A 17,596-nucleotide genomic window follows, 5' to 3' on the forward strand; every position below is an offset into this window, starting at 1 on the left:
AAATTGGTATTTCAAATCTGCATTGTGGATAAAGATTTTTTACTTTTTATGTTTGAAATTTGGAGGGTATGTAGAGGCTTTCCAGTTTTTCAAAATAGCATTATGCTTAGAACCTGAACTTGTAGTTTCATTAAAGGACATAGTACATTTTTCTTTGTCAGTTTGATAATGTAGCTCAAACTGAACATGCTCATCGGAAAATGCCCCTGATGCACTTGGAATCTATTTATGATTTTACATTCCACTTGAGAAGTGTTTAAATCTCAGAATTTCTGAGCCTTCCCTAATATCAAAGGCATGTCTGTAATGCATGAGAGCGCAGCACTCAGAGAGAATAAGTACATATTGTGCATTATCCAGTGGTGGCAGCACTGCTGTAATTCATGGAAGGAGAGAGTTGTCCAGAGAGGCCATGAGACCTTCCATCAGCCTGTTCAGCAGACTGCATCAGCTGGCATTTGTCTAGCAGAGGGATGCCTTGCAGGGCCTATGCCAAATGTTTTGCAGGTTAGATCATGGAAGGTACATATTTAATACAAAGGGGAAAAAATTTGTGCTGTTCTTCTGTCTGGACTTCTCAGTGAAGGCTGCAGAGGAATGGATGCCAAGAAAATGTAAATATGAGATTTTTCTGCTTGTTTGCAGTCATCCTCTGGATGGGATGTTGTACAATATTCTGAACCTCCAAAGCTTGAATCTAATTAGATATTTGTAATTGAAGCCATACAATCTTGTAGGTCTTGCTCTCACCCCTTTCTCAGAGAAGGGTGAGACTAGACCTCTGCAATAGAATCTGCTTTTTTTGCTGTTTCCATGTTTTCTCTAGCCTAGCTGTTCTTACATATTCATTTACAAAATGAAGTATGGGAGTAGGTAAGAAGTTTATCCAAGCCTTTGTCAATAATCTATTGTAAAATACATGGTAAAAGATAAATGTTAGTGGAAACTGTAGTTGTGTTGACATGCATTGAGTAAATATGGTGTGAAACTGTTCCAGGTTTGTTGATGAGACCTGAAATGGGTAATTCAGAGTGTTTTATTACTTGGATTTCCTGCAGCTCTGCTGAACCACAGTTAGCTATAAAGCACTGGAGAAAATTTCACTGAATATATTTTCCCTCGATATTTTGAGTCTTAAAAAAAAAAATGAAATGACATGACATGACATGACATGACATGACATGACATGACATGACATGACATGACATGACATGACATGACATGACATGACATTATTATGACTTTCTGCAGATGCATACCAAAGAAACAAGTTTGCTTGACCAGTTTTGAGAAGTTCGAATGCAGCCAGCATGAATGTGTGCCAAGGCAGTTAAATTGTGACCAGACACGGGATCCTGTTTGTGACACAGACAATGTGGAATACACTAACTTGTGTACTTTGTACCAAAAAGGAAAAACTTTAGCATACCGAGGACCATGCCAGGTAGGAAGTGGTACTAGCAATAAGTATCAAATCTTCTTTGTTCCTTGGTGTTCAATTTAACTATTTTTCTTTTTTTCCAATATTGTTTGTTTGGGTCATTTTTAAGTATTCATTTTGGGATTTATAGCTTATAAAATGTTCTAATAGAAAGAAGTAATTTAAAAAATTTAATTAGTATAAAAAATAATCTCACAATCTTCAGAATTTTGTCAAATGTTTCTCTGCTTTAGTTAACAGTTGTCTCAAAGGCAATCAAAAGCTCTACTTATGCTTTCTTGGGGGTAATACTCTTGATATTTATATCTTCCTAAATATTCTATTAAACCTTGCACACTGAGGTGTGTTTGCAGTAATTAGTGCAGTTCCTTGGTTACTTAAATGCCAATTCTTACCAATTTTAACTTGTTAAAATATAAAATAATGCCCAGTCATAGAAAGTCTTTAGCTGCTTGTGTAATTGTACCCCAGGTTTACCAAGTTCATTGCTCAGGATCTATTTACAGACTAGGCAGTCTGTAATGATTTTCTAGTTAGTCTGCATTGGATTAGTCTTCATAATAATCCTTGAGAAGGATTAAAATTAGGTTTAGTTTTTGCATCCCACCATTCTCTGTGGTGGTTTTAGACAAGCTACTTCTGTCACCTTACAAAAACACATACACATACACAAATATAAGTAATATAGGTAAATAAGTGATATATAAAAATATACAATAATGTGTTAGAAATACATGTGCATGCACACTAAAGTTTAAGCACACAAAACCACACTAAGATGAATTAATAAATTACTAACGACTTGTTAAGAAATTAATTTTATTAATAGACTATTTTAAGGTATAATGAAATTATAATGATTTTAACTGATTTAATAATTTAAATATGGTCATTTTATTTAAGCATTAGCAGAGAACAAAAGTTGTTGGTTTCTGCAATATGTTCTATTGTGCATTTCTCAGACTCTGTCACCTCCTTGAAGTACTTACCCTTTTCATTCGTGGCCCATTCATAAACTGGCGGGTTATTTCTGACCTTTTCAAAGGCTTGACAATATTAGCGGTGAATTCCCGTTAACTTTGGTTTTCCCCACGCTGGAACTACTGGGCAGTTTGTGCATCGGGGCCAAAGTGACGTTTTGGGGTTGCCGTGTGTTGCAGCCGTTCTGCAGGTCAGCGGAGCCAGTGTGCGGGCAGGACGGACAGACGTACAGCAGCGTCTGCGCCGCCTACGCCCAGCGCGTGGCCGTGGACTACCCGGGGCACTGCCAGGCCGTGGGCGCGCTCTCCGACCACGGCTTCCACTCCGAGTGCGCCTTCGTCCAGTGCCCACGGCTCTCTGCCACGGGCTGCAAGCCGCTCCTCGCGCCAGGTGAGGCTGCTCGCAGTGGGGAGGGGAGGGAGAGCTCTCCGGGCCCTCGTATAAATGGGGTGACACTTGGAATAAAACACAGGCTTTAAAATATTCTATTAACAGAAAGCGTAAAGTGATGACTCTGCTTAGGGCTAGAACAAGCCAGTATCAGGACCAAGCTGAGTAAACCTGAACTGGAAAGGCTGTGGCTTTAGGAGGAATGCTCATTCAGCCTTTTAGAGACTGGCAGCTGGGATGGGTTTGGGAGAACTAATGAGGTCTGTGGTGTCCAGGGTAGGATGCTTCTAGGAATCCAGTGAGTAATTTTTCAGAAGTGGCAGCGCAGATACCACAGTGGAATGCTGAGCTGTCATCAGCATAAGGCTCCCAGAAGGATGAAGATGGTATTTAATTAGAAGACAGAGCAAAATACCAGATGTAGTCACAGTACTGTGGAAGACAGCAGGAGTAGTTTTGCAGCGTGCTGGTTCAAACTAGTTTTTTATTATGTTCACAAGTGCCTCCTTTACAAAGCAGCAACTAATCACAGGTAATACACAGAGCAAGAAAAGCTCTGTTCTTAAAACAAAAGAGTTTCATCAATTTTTCTCCTTTCTGACCCCATTTGAAAAAGGGTCTTCGTGCTTTGTCCTGAAAATGTCACTCTGTGAATGTGAATTACATATAAGTTGGAGAGTGGATTTAATATGCAGGATATTGTATTGGATACTGCATGGATTGAAAGTTGAACTATTATCCCTTTGGTTTTTGACATGGTGAGGAAAAACAGTAGGAGACATCTGATGATGTCTGTCAGACATGCGCTTTTTCTTCCTTGTTACAGATTTTAAGCTCCAACATGGTGCAACTGCAGAAATTAATGCTTGCAGTGTGCATAAACGCTTCTGTCACATCCTAGCTATATCAGCTCTGGAAATCCATCATTTCTGTGGCTGATATGCATGCATCCATACAAAATCTTCCCTTGTGGCACACACAGTGCCTCCAAGTTTTAGCTTACATAATGAAAGATCTTAAAATGAATGAAAACTCATCTTGTTGCTTCCTGCTGATAGTAGTGCATGTGTGTTGAAAGGTGACTGATTTTGCATTATAAATGATTTAAATATTTTAAAAGTATTAGAAATGTGCAACTCTGCTGTCAAATTGAAACATTTGCTTTGGTAACTTTGCTATTTTCATTCTCAGTTAATATTCAAATTTTGACCCTTTCTTACTTGAAAGTGAAAAGACTACTTGTTTTTATTACTGAGATTCTTTTAATTCATCTAGGAGCCTGCTGTCCACTATGTGCTGGAATGCTGAGAATCTTATATGACAAAGACAAGCTGGATAATTTTGCAAGGGTAAAGAGTTCAATCATGCCTAATGTTAAATGGTATATGAAAAGTCAAGTTACAGTGCACTTCCCTCTGAAAGGTTAACATGTTATTAAAGCCATTGTTTTTTAGTTGTTATTTGTAGTTATTGGGGTTTTTTCCTTATACTGCTTATATTTCCTTTATTTCTTTATCTGAGAAATAAATTGAATTACAGAATTACAAAGCAAAACAGAATTAGAGAGTAGTCACAAACAAGGAGATTCAGGTTTGCAGTTTATATGATTTCTAATAGTGCAGACAAATGATATAGGAACAGCATCTATGATTTTACTGCTTTCCTGTGAGAGATTATGTGTTTGTAGGTGCTGTGTGTGTGCATTGACCAATTTTGCTGCGTAACAGTGTCTGTTGGGTCATGACTGCATCCTGGAGCGTTGTCCAGTTGTCACCTCTAATGGTACCAGGGACGCAGTGGCTACTGCAGCTTCTCAGTCCATACATTGCAGCATGTGACTGTGAAGAATTTTTAGTTGATGTTAGAAGGCTTTCTAGTTAAAGAAATTCATCTTATTCAAGTAGTTGGTGATAACTCCTCTCACCTACTAAGCACCCTGATACCTGGATTGTAGTGTCTGCCTCTTTTAGTTCATACAGCTGGTTCATGTGAGAAAAAACTGCTTCAAATACTAAAGAGTTCTATAAATCTAGGGCTGCTCTGCCTCTTGTTTCCCAGTGTGGGAACTGTAACAGATAACCATTTACATTATTTTGAGTTATGTGATACATAGACATACTAACCATGAAGATGGAGAACAAAACATATCAAAACCATGGTTATTTTAAGAAGTAAATATTTTTCCTTTCCTTCCTTCCTTCCTTCCTTCCTTCCTTCCTTCCTTCCTTCCTTCCTTCCTTCCTTCCTCTTTCTTTTTCGTTTTCTTTCGTTTTCTCTCTCTTTTTCTCTCTTTTTCTCTCTTTTTCTCTCTTTTTCTCTTTCTCTTTTTCTTCTTTTTCTTTTTCTTTTTCTTTCTCTTTCTCTTTCTCTTTCTCTTTCTCTCTTTCACTTTTTTTTTTTTTTTACATTTTTGGAGGTATAGTGTTTCTTAGAATCAGTGGATCATCTCTTAGAATGATGTTTTAGAAGCATTGAATCCTTTAAGTCTTTTGCTAGCATTTAGAGTAGAGTTTAGAACTGAGTAGTTTAATGGCTGAAACACATTTTTGGGCATGACATAATGTTATTAAAACTGAGGAGGAGAATTTTCCATAATATCACATTATCTGCAGAGTTCTTTGTTCTCTTCCAGGTAACAAATAAAAGGCCAATAACAGTACTTGACATACTTGAAAAAATCCGCCTGCACGTGTCAGTGCCACAGTGTGATGTCTTTGGATACTTAAGCATAGAATCAGAAATTGTGATTCTCATCATTCCTGTGGATCAGAACCCCAAACCATTGCAGGTAGATGATGTTATTATTGATTTACCCAGCATGGATTTGCTTCACTTTTGTATGTGTAGGATGGTGCTTGTTTCTCAGGCAGATACATTGTGTGTAATTTGATTGCTCATGCCCTGTTACGTCCAACTCAGCTCCAACTTGGCTCCAACTTCTGTCCCCTTCTCCAGCAGAAATAGCCCAAAATGTTACCAGGACTTTGGAAGGAAAGTCTTGTTGGCCTGGTCAGCTCTCACTCCATGTGCAGCAGGTGCTGTCAGATTCCTGGGGGGAGGAGGACCCTGAAATCAGAGGCCACCACTGCTTACCTCACTGGTGGTGGCTATTGCTGAGCTGGACACTCCTCAGCTTTCAAAGCTTTAGACCTCCAGATGTTAAGCTTGTCAAATTTAAACTTCACCAGAGGCACCTTCTAATGCTTTTCAAGAGACTTATTACTAAATTCCTTTCTGGACTGCAGTAGAAAGTGAAGTGGAAGAAATCAATTTTCTAACAGAAATTCATTAATATCATCATGTCAGTGGGTGAATGGAAACCTGCTGTTTCTCAGGTTCTGTTACTTCCATTCTTTTCTCCCTTTCCCATAAATGAAATCAGTTTTTTCTGATCTGGAAGAAAAAGCCCAGGAAGGAGAAAATCTTGATTTTTCCACTGTTGCACACTTCAAGGAAGTAAGTTGGTCAATCAGGAAGGAAGTCCTCAGTTTGAGAGGCACTTTCTTTAGTGATAATTCACTGTGGGCTTTTTTGCATCAGCATTCAAAACACATAACCCCACAGTAACTTGTGTACAGCTTCCCTCCTTTTCCTTTTCTACTACTCAGGACTTCCACAGGAGTTTTCATAGTCTATGATGAGACCTCTGATCTGTTTTCCAAGTACTCCCCAAAATTATCTAAATCTTATGCGCTGATGGGAATATTTTTGCATTGCCATTTTACATGGTAAGAAGAGAAACAGTAACTTTCTTTTCCTCTAGATTGAAGCCTGCAATAAAGAAGCAGAAAAGATTGAGTCCCTGATCAACTCGGACAGCCCAACGTTAGCATCACATGTGCCACTGTCAGCTCTAATTGCGTCTCAAGTACAAGTTTCATTTACCATTTCTTCTGCTTCCGCTCAAGTGGCGCCTGCTCTGCACTCCCTGTTCATAAGCCTTCTACTTACCTCCTCATCAGCATTGACATGCTACATGTAACTGCTTGGGAAATATGCATCAGCCTTGTGGCATTTGTATGGTGAAGGACATTTGGAGGTGTTGGTCACTGAACAGAAAACAAAAAACGTGCAAGATTCGATGAACTTACATTTTTCAATGAAGGACTAAAAGTATTTGGATAATGTGAAAAGATGATTCTCTTATTCATAACTAGTCAGGTGACTGTTTCAGCACAATTAGATTGTTTTCCATGGCTATTGGAAACATAAATATGCTCTAGAAGGTTCTGACATTATGGATTTATGATTTTGAGGAGAAGGGATCTTACAGGATTTTTTCAGCAATGAACTAAACAGTGTTTTGAGTTTACTGAAGAATGCTCATTTTATATTATTCAGATGCATATCAGTGACAACAAAAGCATGCACCTATTTTAAACATCATTTTTGGAAGAAACAGATTGCTGCTACTTAATTACCTTACCAAAAATTTAAGAGTTTATTCTCATGTAAATATGCTTTCCTATTTTATTATGAAGAAAACTAACTAGCCCTGGGCCTATTTCTGTAGGCATCCTTCCTTGGACTAGTGAAGACTTGTAGGACTTTGGGCTCACTGCTTGTAAAATGACAATCAAGCTCTATGCTAGTACCTGACTTCAGTGAAGAGATGTGTTCTTTTTATAGTTTTGTACATTTCAGAATCTCATATCGGATGCAAAATTATAAAGAAACTCAGTATCTATATTTAAGTGCCATTTAAACTATTGCAGTATTTGCATGATATCTAATGAAATTTATACTTTAAATGTTTATACAAACAGTATGTTTTATTACTTATTGTATTTTATGCACCTGACTTTATTCTACATGAAGTATTTTATATCAGTATTATGATAGCCAAGTTTTGAAGTATATACAGAAAACTTATTTTTGCCAAAACGCTGAACTTTGAAGAAAGCACTGAAAACTTTTTGAACATGTATGTTGTAGCATGTTTGTAGCAATTATTTTATGCTAAATATTTTAAATGCAAAAGCATTAAAGCTTTTTATTTTAATAAACACTTGTGTCTTGTGTCCTTGTGTAGAATGCATGTAATTTTATGCATTCAGCAACACTCCATATATTTTCCTTTGTCTCTCAAAATAAGCACTTAAAACTAACTGCACTTACATACATGCATGACTCACACAGATAATGTTCCCAAATAGATGTCAAGGGGCTCTCAAGGGTGAAAGTCTTCTTGCCAAATACCTTGAGGAAGACTCATGCACATAATCATCCAAGTCTTGAAACAAAAAAACTTGAATATGTTGATAATCCATCTGTTTCTGAAATCTGTTATGTGGATTCTTTAGACTTGGACACAGAAATAGAATGGATGCATTTTTGAAAAGCTTTTTGAACTGAAATGGCTCAGATGATAGCCCCAGAAACTTCAAACAATTCAGATTGTTTATTTTTTCCAAATCATTAGCAAGTATCTCTTCAGTGTGAAGCCTGTTACCTTGCCTAGCATTTAGCTGAATCAAATCTGATGCCTACTAAAATAAAGGAATTATAAATGTCTTAAGAAAAAAAAAATATTTATACATACATGTATAGATAGATAGATAGATAGATATGCACCACACTGGAAAACTTAGTAAAGAGCTTTAAAAACAACCTTTTGGTGGAATAGAATACACAGTGAATTTACTTTTATTTATCTGAAGATTATAACAAAAAGTTGCCTTAATTTGTGCAATCAGTCTGGGAGAAGCAGAATTTAAGCCCAGAGATTCTGTGATTCTTTAATTTATATGTCAGTGTTCATTGCTTGCTAGGAAAGAGTGAAGCTTTTGAGAGGTTATGTTAAATATGTACAGAACCAATGAGATTTCATAGAATCCTAAATTCTGAAATGGAAGTCCAGCATTCAGACTGTACAGAGTTTACACTCTTTTTTCTAGATGAACAAAAGCACTTAAGTATTTTCTAGGTTTAATCAAGACCTTGGACTACCTCAAAGGAAAGAAGAAACTATTTACTTGTGGGTTTTGAATTCAGTTGAACTGGGATGAAAAATAGAAGAAACCAAGCCCAGTCTTAATTGCAACTTAGGAAATTTGAACCTGAGGGGGAAAAATCCGATGCAGGTTTTAGAGGAGTTTTCCATAAAAGTGCTAATGATCTTCTGTCACCATCTGTGTGGAAATCTGGGTTCACTTAAAAGGAATGGAGACAGCACAAGGGCACTTCAAAGCAGCACAAGCCTGTTTGTTGCTTTTATAACAGGACCCAGATGAAACATTTACAAAACATTATTTGCTTCTCTGCTGAAAACCAGCAATGCCATAACTGGCTCCAAAGAGATGCCACAGTTTGCTTAGTTTGGCTCTTCCCAGCAGGGTGGCACAGATGCAGAGACGGCACCCTTTGTACACCCCCAGGAGAGATCAGCCACAGGGACAAATACCAGAGCAAGTAAAAGCAAAAGTTTTCTGGCTGAGTTCTGAGTCAGGAGCTGGCATCTGAATTTCAGAGGTGAGGAACAATCGGCTCTGAGCGGGCACAAAATCACACCTGGAACTGCAGTGTCACGTCACAGCCTCTCCTCTCCCAGGCTCTGCTTTTATGGTGCTTTACCCACTGTCACCACTTGGAGATTTGCACCTGTGCCTCTCGATTCAAAGGTTAATTAATGTTATACATCTCTACTGAGCTCATGACACTTCTCCAGCTCTTCCTTTTACACAAAACAAAGAATATTTCGAAACTTTTCCCCACCATCTCTTTTCCTGGGAAGCCTTGGGAGCAAATACAAATACGTGAATGCTCTGCGAGACTGTGGCCCAAGGGTTTTATATTTGAAGTCTGGACTGTAAGGTGACCCTATAGTCAAGTGAATCCCGAAAAGTAACAATGAAGGAAAAAATTATTTCTCTGCCATGGTTGTGCAAGACCTGATTGCAACTTCCTGCAGGTTCTTTGAACTAGTGCTTTTATACAGTGAGACAGTGGCTCCAGCTGCTCCATGTGGGGCAGTAATGAAGGTGACAATTGCAGGTAACTCTGTCACCTCCTAAGAGTGGCTGCACGTATCACTGCTAAGGCATTCTGCCTCCCATATAGGTGTTTAGGCACTGCTTGTTTTGTGCTCTCTCCCAGCCCTCTCTGGGCTGCAAACCTTTGTAGAGCCCTTTGCATAAAACAAAGAGAGTCTTAGCCCATAAACAAACAAAAACTGTGAGAAAAATGTTTCCAAGCCCTAGCAGGTTGGTTTGTCTCAAGTTATCACAACTACAGTCAAAAGGATATGCTTCTGGCATTATATAGTACATCAGCTTTTGCTAATTAATACCACGAAGCTCAAGGTTTCAGTTATATTTGAAGCTATAATTCTACACAAATTCAATGCTACCAACATTTGCATTATGGAAGGCCACCTGTGTATAACCAATACTGAAAGCAAAGGTGCTTACTTTGAAAACTGGGGAAATATCAATTACCCAAAACCTTTCTTAATTTTAATGGACTTTGTACATGCACTGCTTAATGGAAAAAAAGTGTAAGTATTTCATCTCAATATAAGAAAGACTTTTTTTTACAGTGATAACAACAAATCCCTGGAATAAACTCCCCAGGGACATGGTGGAGTCCCCCCAATAGGAAGTTTTCAAGATACAACTGGACATGGTGCTAAATGAACCAAAAGGTTGGACCAGATTATCTTCTCAGGCAACAGTAAAATACCTAAGTAAAAGTTCTTGTAAAAGGGTTTTTTTTGCCTTTCAGTTCCTAGGACATAAAGGAGAATAAAAAATAAAGGACAGCCTTCCCTGAAGATGCAATAATTCCTGAAATAGTGCAGTAATCCTACCTAACATAAATAAAGCTTGTTAACCTTACATTTTTCATTAGATCATCATATACATGACAACAATTCTGATCATAGATATGTTTATATATATGTATGTATGGGTGTATATATAAAACACATCTGTGAACTTATAAACTACTTTCAAACTCGCCTTAACACACACCTTAATTAGATCTCATGTCTTTCTTAAAACAGAATAAATCAGAGTATTCTCTGATTTGCATTCCTCAGAGCTGGATTCTTCTCCATTTGACCAGGTCCAGTAAGGAGAGTAACCTGAGCCAAAGAGTAATTCTGATTATTCTGATAATTCTGTAATTCTGGTAATTCTGTAATTCTGATACTCCTTCATATTTCCATAGCTTCCACAGCTGTAAAGAGCCACCCCTGTGGTTTTGCAAATGCCTTCTGTTGTCCTTGGCAAGGTTTCTCAATTTGCTTCTTTGTGCTCAGTTCTCAGCATGAGCTGCAATATATACAAAGGCTTTCAATCTGTTTTATCCAGTTCCGACTCTCCTAAGGCAGCATTCCTCTGCAACAGCACTGAACAGTCCTAGGGGGTTAAATGATTCAGTCAGTGGGTTATGATATACAGCAGAACAGAAGTTCTCACCAGTGCTAATGTGGCAGGTTTCAAATTAAAGCCTGCTCTTCAGCTTGGTGTTCTGCAATTCCGCACTGTTCGCTGACAGTGGAATAAGTGGATGGGTTGTTACTACTGTTTGGTGTATAAATTTACTTTTTAGCCAAATTTTAAGCTGCAGCAGCAGGAGCAACATTCAGTAAATATAAATAAAGATATATTCATATGCACATATATGCATGTATACACACAAATATACACATATATATGCATATAAATATATTTGTGTCACAGTTGTCTGTATCAGGCTCCATATCAGCCTCTTCAGGAAGAGCACTTTTGGCCATTGTAGAGAATTTAGTAGTTTATTTTAGTAAAGAATCCAAATATGAGGGATTTATACTTTTAAGTTTGAATTTCAAGTACAAATGTCAATCAAAGATGCAGGATGACTGACTTATTACATAATTTATACACCGGCTTGTCTGGCTATAAGCACACAAAAAGGTTAAAAAGGTAACTTTGGATGGTTTCATTCTCAAGTGCACTCAGCTGCAGCAGTTCATTTTCCTCTGAGTTCCCTCTGGTCTTTTCACTCTGGTCCCTCCTGCTCAGGGCAGTAAGAGCAGCTTCCAAGTACCAGGAGCAGCCATCAACCCCCAACTGCTGCATCACGTTCAGGGCCTCTGGCATAACAAAGTATAAATATTTGCAGCCATTAATTCCATGCAGCAACTGAGCTGCTGTCAGCAAGGCTGTGGCTGTATTGTCATTAGCAGTGGCTGTGGGCACCACCAGCTTCATCTGGATCAGAAGCAGGGACATGTCTTGGCCAGAAAACAAGGTACAACAACCAGCCAGTCTGGCTTTCATGCTGGAAAACAAATGCTTTCATACACACATTCCCTGTGCATGTCTTGAATATGGCAGGTTGTGCATTTTGCTTCTTTAACAGGCTTGCAGTGGCAATGTAAACTCTGTATCAGCATCTCATGGCTCAGTATTTTCTGAAGTGCTACTCATATCCATAATGCTGGATTTGGTGTGTCCGTGCACCACAGCTTTAAGACCTCACTCAAGGCCCAGATGAGTCAAAGGAGATGTGAGAAATACAAATACACATTTCCAAGGTAGAATAGAAAAAAATTAGGTCTATTGTATTTTCTTTTCTGGCTTCAGAAGGTTTCAACAGGAGAAACTGTACAGGCAGAAAGAGTTAGAAGAATTAAACAGAATGCTTATCATAGAGACTAGCAGAAAAGAGAGATGGAAACTATTTCCATCCAGAAGTGATGTAATAAGGATGTACCATCACAACCTCAACACAGACTTCCCAGCCCTGCTCTGGGAGATGGCAAAGCCAGGCAGTGCTGGTCAGTGACCACAGCTTGGGAACAGAGTAGGCAAAGTTATGGCCTGCGGAGGGGAGCTGAGTCACCCCTCTCCCAGGTCAGCCAGTTGTGATGGCAAAGCAGCTAACACAGTCCAGACTGTAACAACAGCAATACATGGAACTGACATGCTTTTCATTATTCTGAGAAGGACTTTTAGTCAAGTTTAAGCACACTCAAAAATATGCAAAGGCTTGGATATGCTCTGGTAACAAGCATCTGTTATGTTTATGTGGAGAAGTTTCTCTTGGCAACTGTTTAAAAAACTTCAGAGGCAAACATGGGTGTGAGCAAAGGCCAGAGCCTCGGAAATGCTCTTTGAACTTCTCATATCATTGTTGCTGCATCAAGGGCAAGTGCAGTACAGAAACACAGAATGTTAATCATTACTGTGTCACCCATGATCCATCACACCTTGGGTTCATTTTCTGTTACTTAGAAGCAGCACACTCACACTCAAGTAAATAAATAGTGCTCAAGGAGTAAATAAAGAGCAAATACACACAATTATAAGCAGACTGAGTTAAGATCGCTGGACCACACTCAGCAATAAAAAATTGTCCTTGTTCTCAGTGCCAAGCTTCCCAAACTGAGTAATTCACTCAAGTTTCCTTTGTACAGCAGTGCTGTCCATCAGCCATGAACTGATCCAGGTAACGATAAAGGCATTGGCAGTGTGGATGTAGCAACTGTGCCATCCTTTGATGCTCTGATTTTTAACAGCAGAGGAGAAGTTTCCTACCAGAACATAGCAGGAACATTTATCCTTAGTAAATGGATGTGCAGCTGCTGCTGATCTTCCATACGTTTTTACTGCCTGCTGCAGCAGACTTTTAACTACTTTACTGGCAGATGCCCTCTTCCAAGGACTCATTTGTTATCTGGAATTGTTAGGAAAGGCAGAACAAGAGGCAGTGGACACAAATGAGAAACCTCAAACTTCATCTGAACATCACTTTTACTCTGTGAGATTGGTTAAAACAGCACTTGGCACAGGTTGCCCAGAGAGGCCAAAGGTATTTTCCATTGTTGAAGATATTCAACACATGATGGGACACAGCCCTGGGCTCTAGGTGGCTCTGCTTCTTCCCACATCAACAATGCTGTAATTCTGTAATAAAGCTCTGAGCAGCTGAAAAGTACCACCATACATGCCAACCATTTTGCTGGTCTCCTTGCTTACCTTGCATTTTTAAAATGTGGTCATTTCCAGTATTTAAATTTGAATTCCATGACGTATTTTCTCTCTGCAAGTTAATCCTAGATCAACAATTCCATTGCAGCAACACCACATTAGCACAGAATACCAGGTTGGAAGGAACCTCAGGCATCATCTGGTCCAACCTTACTTGGCAAAAGCATAATGTAAAGATGGCCCAGAACCCGGTCCAGCTCAACCTTAAAAGTGTCTAGTGTTGGGAAATCCACAACTTTCTTCCCTGAAGAGCTTATTCCAAAGCCTGTTTGTTCTCATTGAGGAAAAAAAAAAATTCCTCTTGCATCTACTCATAATAAATATCAAATATTTTTGGAATTTTTTACTTTGTGCACCCAACCCACCTGCAGCCATCCCACAGCAGTGTGCTGCATCCACCAGGCAGGTACATGAAACCCTTGAAAAAAAATGGCACTCACTGAGCAAGGGGGTTGAATTCATCCAGTCCTTCCCAATCAGGATAAAACATCCAGCAGCCCTCCTGGCTTGAATGGGAACTCTGTGCTCTACTTGGGCAATTCAACCCACACTTTAGTGACAACAGTTCTGTGTTTGAAAAGAATCAAGTAAGCAAGTTGAAAATCCATTCCATACATTATTACTTATACCTGAAGAATATGTATCTTCCCTCATATATTATGGCCTTTTCTGTGTTGTGAAATGAAAGGTCAAGCCCAAAATATAGAGGTTAGTAAAAGACTCACAGCCAAAATCCAGATATTTCTACTTTGAATATTTAACATTCAGATTACTTGTCTAGAGTTCAGGACTAGTTGTATTACAGTTTCAGATCTATTTTTTGAAGTTTGCATTTAATTATGGCTTCCAAATGCTAATCTTTTAACACAGATTAATCCTCTGCTCTCCAAATCACGTATGAATTTCACAGGTTCAAAATCACTGCTGTGATGTCTGTAGAAACTCACAAGATTTTTCACAGATTGTATTGCTCCAATGATTTTTTTACAAGACAGATCTAGTATGCACTCAGCATTTTAGAAATGCCTCTGTGGACAGGAATATATGAGGTGTTGGGCTCAGGTTTGTAATTGCTGACAGCAATGCACCAAAGTTTCTGAGAAGCAATTCAACTTTCCTGAAATTCAATACAGAAATAGCTAAGTACAGAGTGGGGAACATTCGTTTTGATAGACTCAAGAGGACATCATACTCTCGTGGTTTTAAAATAAACCTTCAGCCCTACGATTAAAAATCTAAACACTGTGGCCAGGGTTGTGTTCCCCACAGAAATCCCGTAGGTGGCATCACAGCACAAGGGAAATCACATTTCAGCTGCTTTTGATTTAGAAGGAATGCAGCCACCTTGGGATTTTTATTTTTCAGTTGTTTTTTTGTTTAAAGCTAACACTTTCCTGCGACTTCAGTTCTATTTTCTGTGCCACTTCATTCTCAAGGACAAATCTGCACAGCTTAAGTCTCTCTTGCTTTATGTAAATTTATTTTCGCCTGCAGATGCCTCCCAAAACGTGCAGGGCTGCCCAAAGAATGCAATTCTCCAGTTGGGAAGGATACCTGACATCAAGGACATGTACAGATGTATTAAATTGTTGGTATGGAAATGAGTCAAACCCACAACCACAATTTTTGTCACTAGCAATCCAAAAAGTTCCAATTTAACTGGGTACTTCAGGGATGAATCAGACACAGGCATATACAGAGATATATTCTCATGGTTCAGTGCTTGTGAACAAAGAAGTGAATATTTTGAAGATTTTTTTAAGAAAACCCTTAAAGATTGTCCAAAGAACTCTTGTGCAGACCTGAAATTATTATAAATAACAGTAAAATCAGCATTATTGTCTTAATTCAGAAGAGGAGGGAAAAGTAAATGAGTGCATTATTATCAAAACAACTATCTAGATGTCAGCTCCATTTTTAATCTGACATCGGGGGCCTCCACAAGGGGAGAACTGGGAAAAGCAGCGAGGAGTCCAGTGCATGGAGGGGACTCAGCCCCTGTTCACCACACGGCCATCCTGTCCCCCTCTCTCCAATTAGAGCAACACTGGTTTGTTTGATGTGCAACCACCCGGGCACGATGTGTATAATCTCCCACTGAAAAGAAAAAGGAGGTAAACTGAGGCAGAGATGCTTTTGGGCTGAGCCTTGACTGGATGCCTGACCCTAATGCTCAGCTTCTCCCTTGCAGGTGACCTATCATACAAAACAGAATAAGAAAATAGTGAATTTTTAATTAGCAGTATGGATGAAAGGAGCAGGGAAAAAAGAAAAAAAGGAAAAGCTCCTGTAATTCCCTCCTGCAGGGTTTATCGCCCTTCACAGGACTTCTCATCAACACAGTATTTCCAACCACAACTTATTCCTCTGCCCTTGGCTGGGTCTGCTTATAGGGTTTGTGAATTCCTTTATCTAAAGCTGTCTGTATAAATTTTTGCCCTCCTAGATCATTAAGAATCCACCTCCTCCCACCCACAGAGAGGGAACAGGGAACTGGACCCACCAACTAATCATCTAATAGTAATGTCACTGTATTTAAAGATTTTATGGCTGCAGATTTCCCAAAGAGAAATCTGTGTTTCTCAGCACGATACAAATACTCCAGCAAAACCACAAGTAGATCTAACAATGCTCAACCAGAGTAGTGCAAAGCAAAAGTTTTACGCAAGTAACAGAAACCTTCCAGTTAAGTTCTTTTCCACCTACTCCAAAACTAAACAAATTGCAGACTGTGGGGTATTTAAAGGTTTTTGCCAAGATTTTTGGGTATTTCTGAGACAGCTGACCTCACTGCCCCAGAAGAACATGTGCCTTAAGGCAACAGAAACAGTAGGAAGCATGTGCTCTGAGAAAATGTCCTTTTTTTTTCTATTAAGATATCATTTTGCTAAGCTCTGTTTTCCCAAGAGCCTTGCACTAGTAAGAAGTCTTTATTACTGCTGTTGTTCTGGTTCCGTTCTCCTCTCCAAAATGAAAGCATTCACAGCAGTATGTGCAATTTCTTGAATATCTGTACTATTTTTATAGTATTTTTATAAATATTTGAGATTTTATTTCTTAGTTGAACAATTTTTATTAGAAAGCCTCCATTCCAGGCTTTCTAATTAATCTGTTAAAGAACAAAAGCAGCATCTGAAGAATCCAGTGGCAGAAGTGTCACTTGTGAGATGGACCTTTGCTCTGTCCGAGACTCCCTGGGCCTGCCAGCCCCAGCCTCTTTGGTCCAGCATGGTGCCATGCTCACAGGGGCTCTGGAGAGACTCCCCCATCCCCACTCCCACAGCACCCCAGGATCCAGAGACCCCAGATCCTCTTCACACTCCTCACTCCTGCAGGGACCTGGTCAAAGCCACGACTGGAAAAACCCAGGCCTTTACAAAGAAACTGCAGAGTGCATGGCACAGCCACTGCCCTCACAGAGAGGTGTTTTGGGAATTCACTCCTGGTGCAGTGTTTAACAGACAGCTGCCACTCCCAAGTGCCAGTCCATGCTCTGACCCCAGCAGGAGTCCCACCCTGTTAGCTGGGCTTTTGGTCTGCTCCCAGGACACACATTTTTGAAGGACTTGGCAGCTTCCTACAGAGACTGCCCAGCACTGGTGGATGGCAGCTCCTTTGTACCCAGAGCCTCATGTACCTCCCCCTCAGCCGAAGTTCAACTCAAAAATGTCTTCCTACCCCAATCACATTCAATCCTTCTCAATCTCACAGCCCTGACCCCAAGGCTGGCTCTGCACAATCCCACACTGAACGCACACGTGGCCACACGTCAACCTCCATTTGTGCCAGGGCTACCCCTGGCCTCAAG

At 39.5% G+C, this 17,596-nt stretch overlaps 1 protein-coding gene across 2 annotated transcripts in view; it reads left to right on the forward strand.

Moving 5' to 3' along the window:
* Positions 1 to 7,784, forward strand: part of RECK (reversion inducing cysteine rich protein with kazal motifs) — a 46,078-nt gene extending 38,294 nt beyond the window's left edge. For both annotated transcript variants that reach the window (XM_083875170.1, XM_083875169.1), the window contains 5 exons: positions 1,252 to 1,444; positions 2,602 to 2,812; positions 4,088 to 4,161; positions 5,445 to 5,600; positions 6,576 to 7,784. In XM_083875170.1, coding sequence (XP_083731296.1) covers positions 1,252 to 1,444; positions 2,602 to 2,812; positions 4,088 to 4,161; positions 5,445 to 5,600; positions 6,576 to 6,794 — 853 coding nt within the window. In that variant the 3' untranslated portion in view covers positions 6,795 to 7,784. The remainder of the gene's footprint in view (positions 1 to 1,251; positions 1,445 to 2,601; positions 2,813 to 4,087; positions 4,162 to 5,444; positions 5,601 to 6,575) is intronic.
* Positions 7,785 to 17,596: the final 9,812 nt, after the last annotated feature.

The sequence above is a fragment of the Zosterops lateralis genome (genome assembly GCF_965231275.1).
Source record: "Zosterops lateralis genome assembly, chromosome: 1".
NCBI classification, from domain to species: Eukaryota; Metazoa; Chordata; class Aves; order Passeriformes; family Zosteropidae; genus Zosterops; species Zosterops lateralis.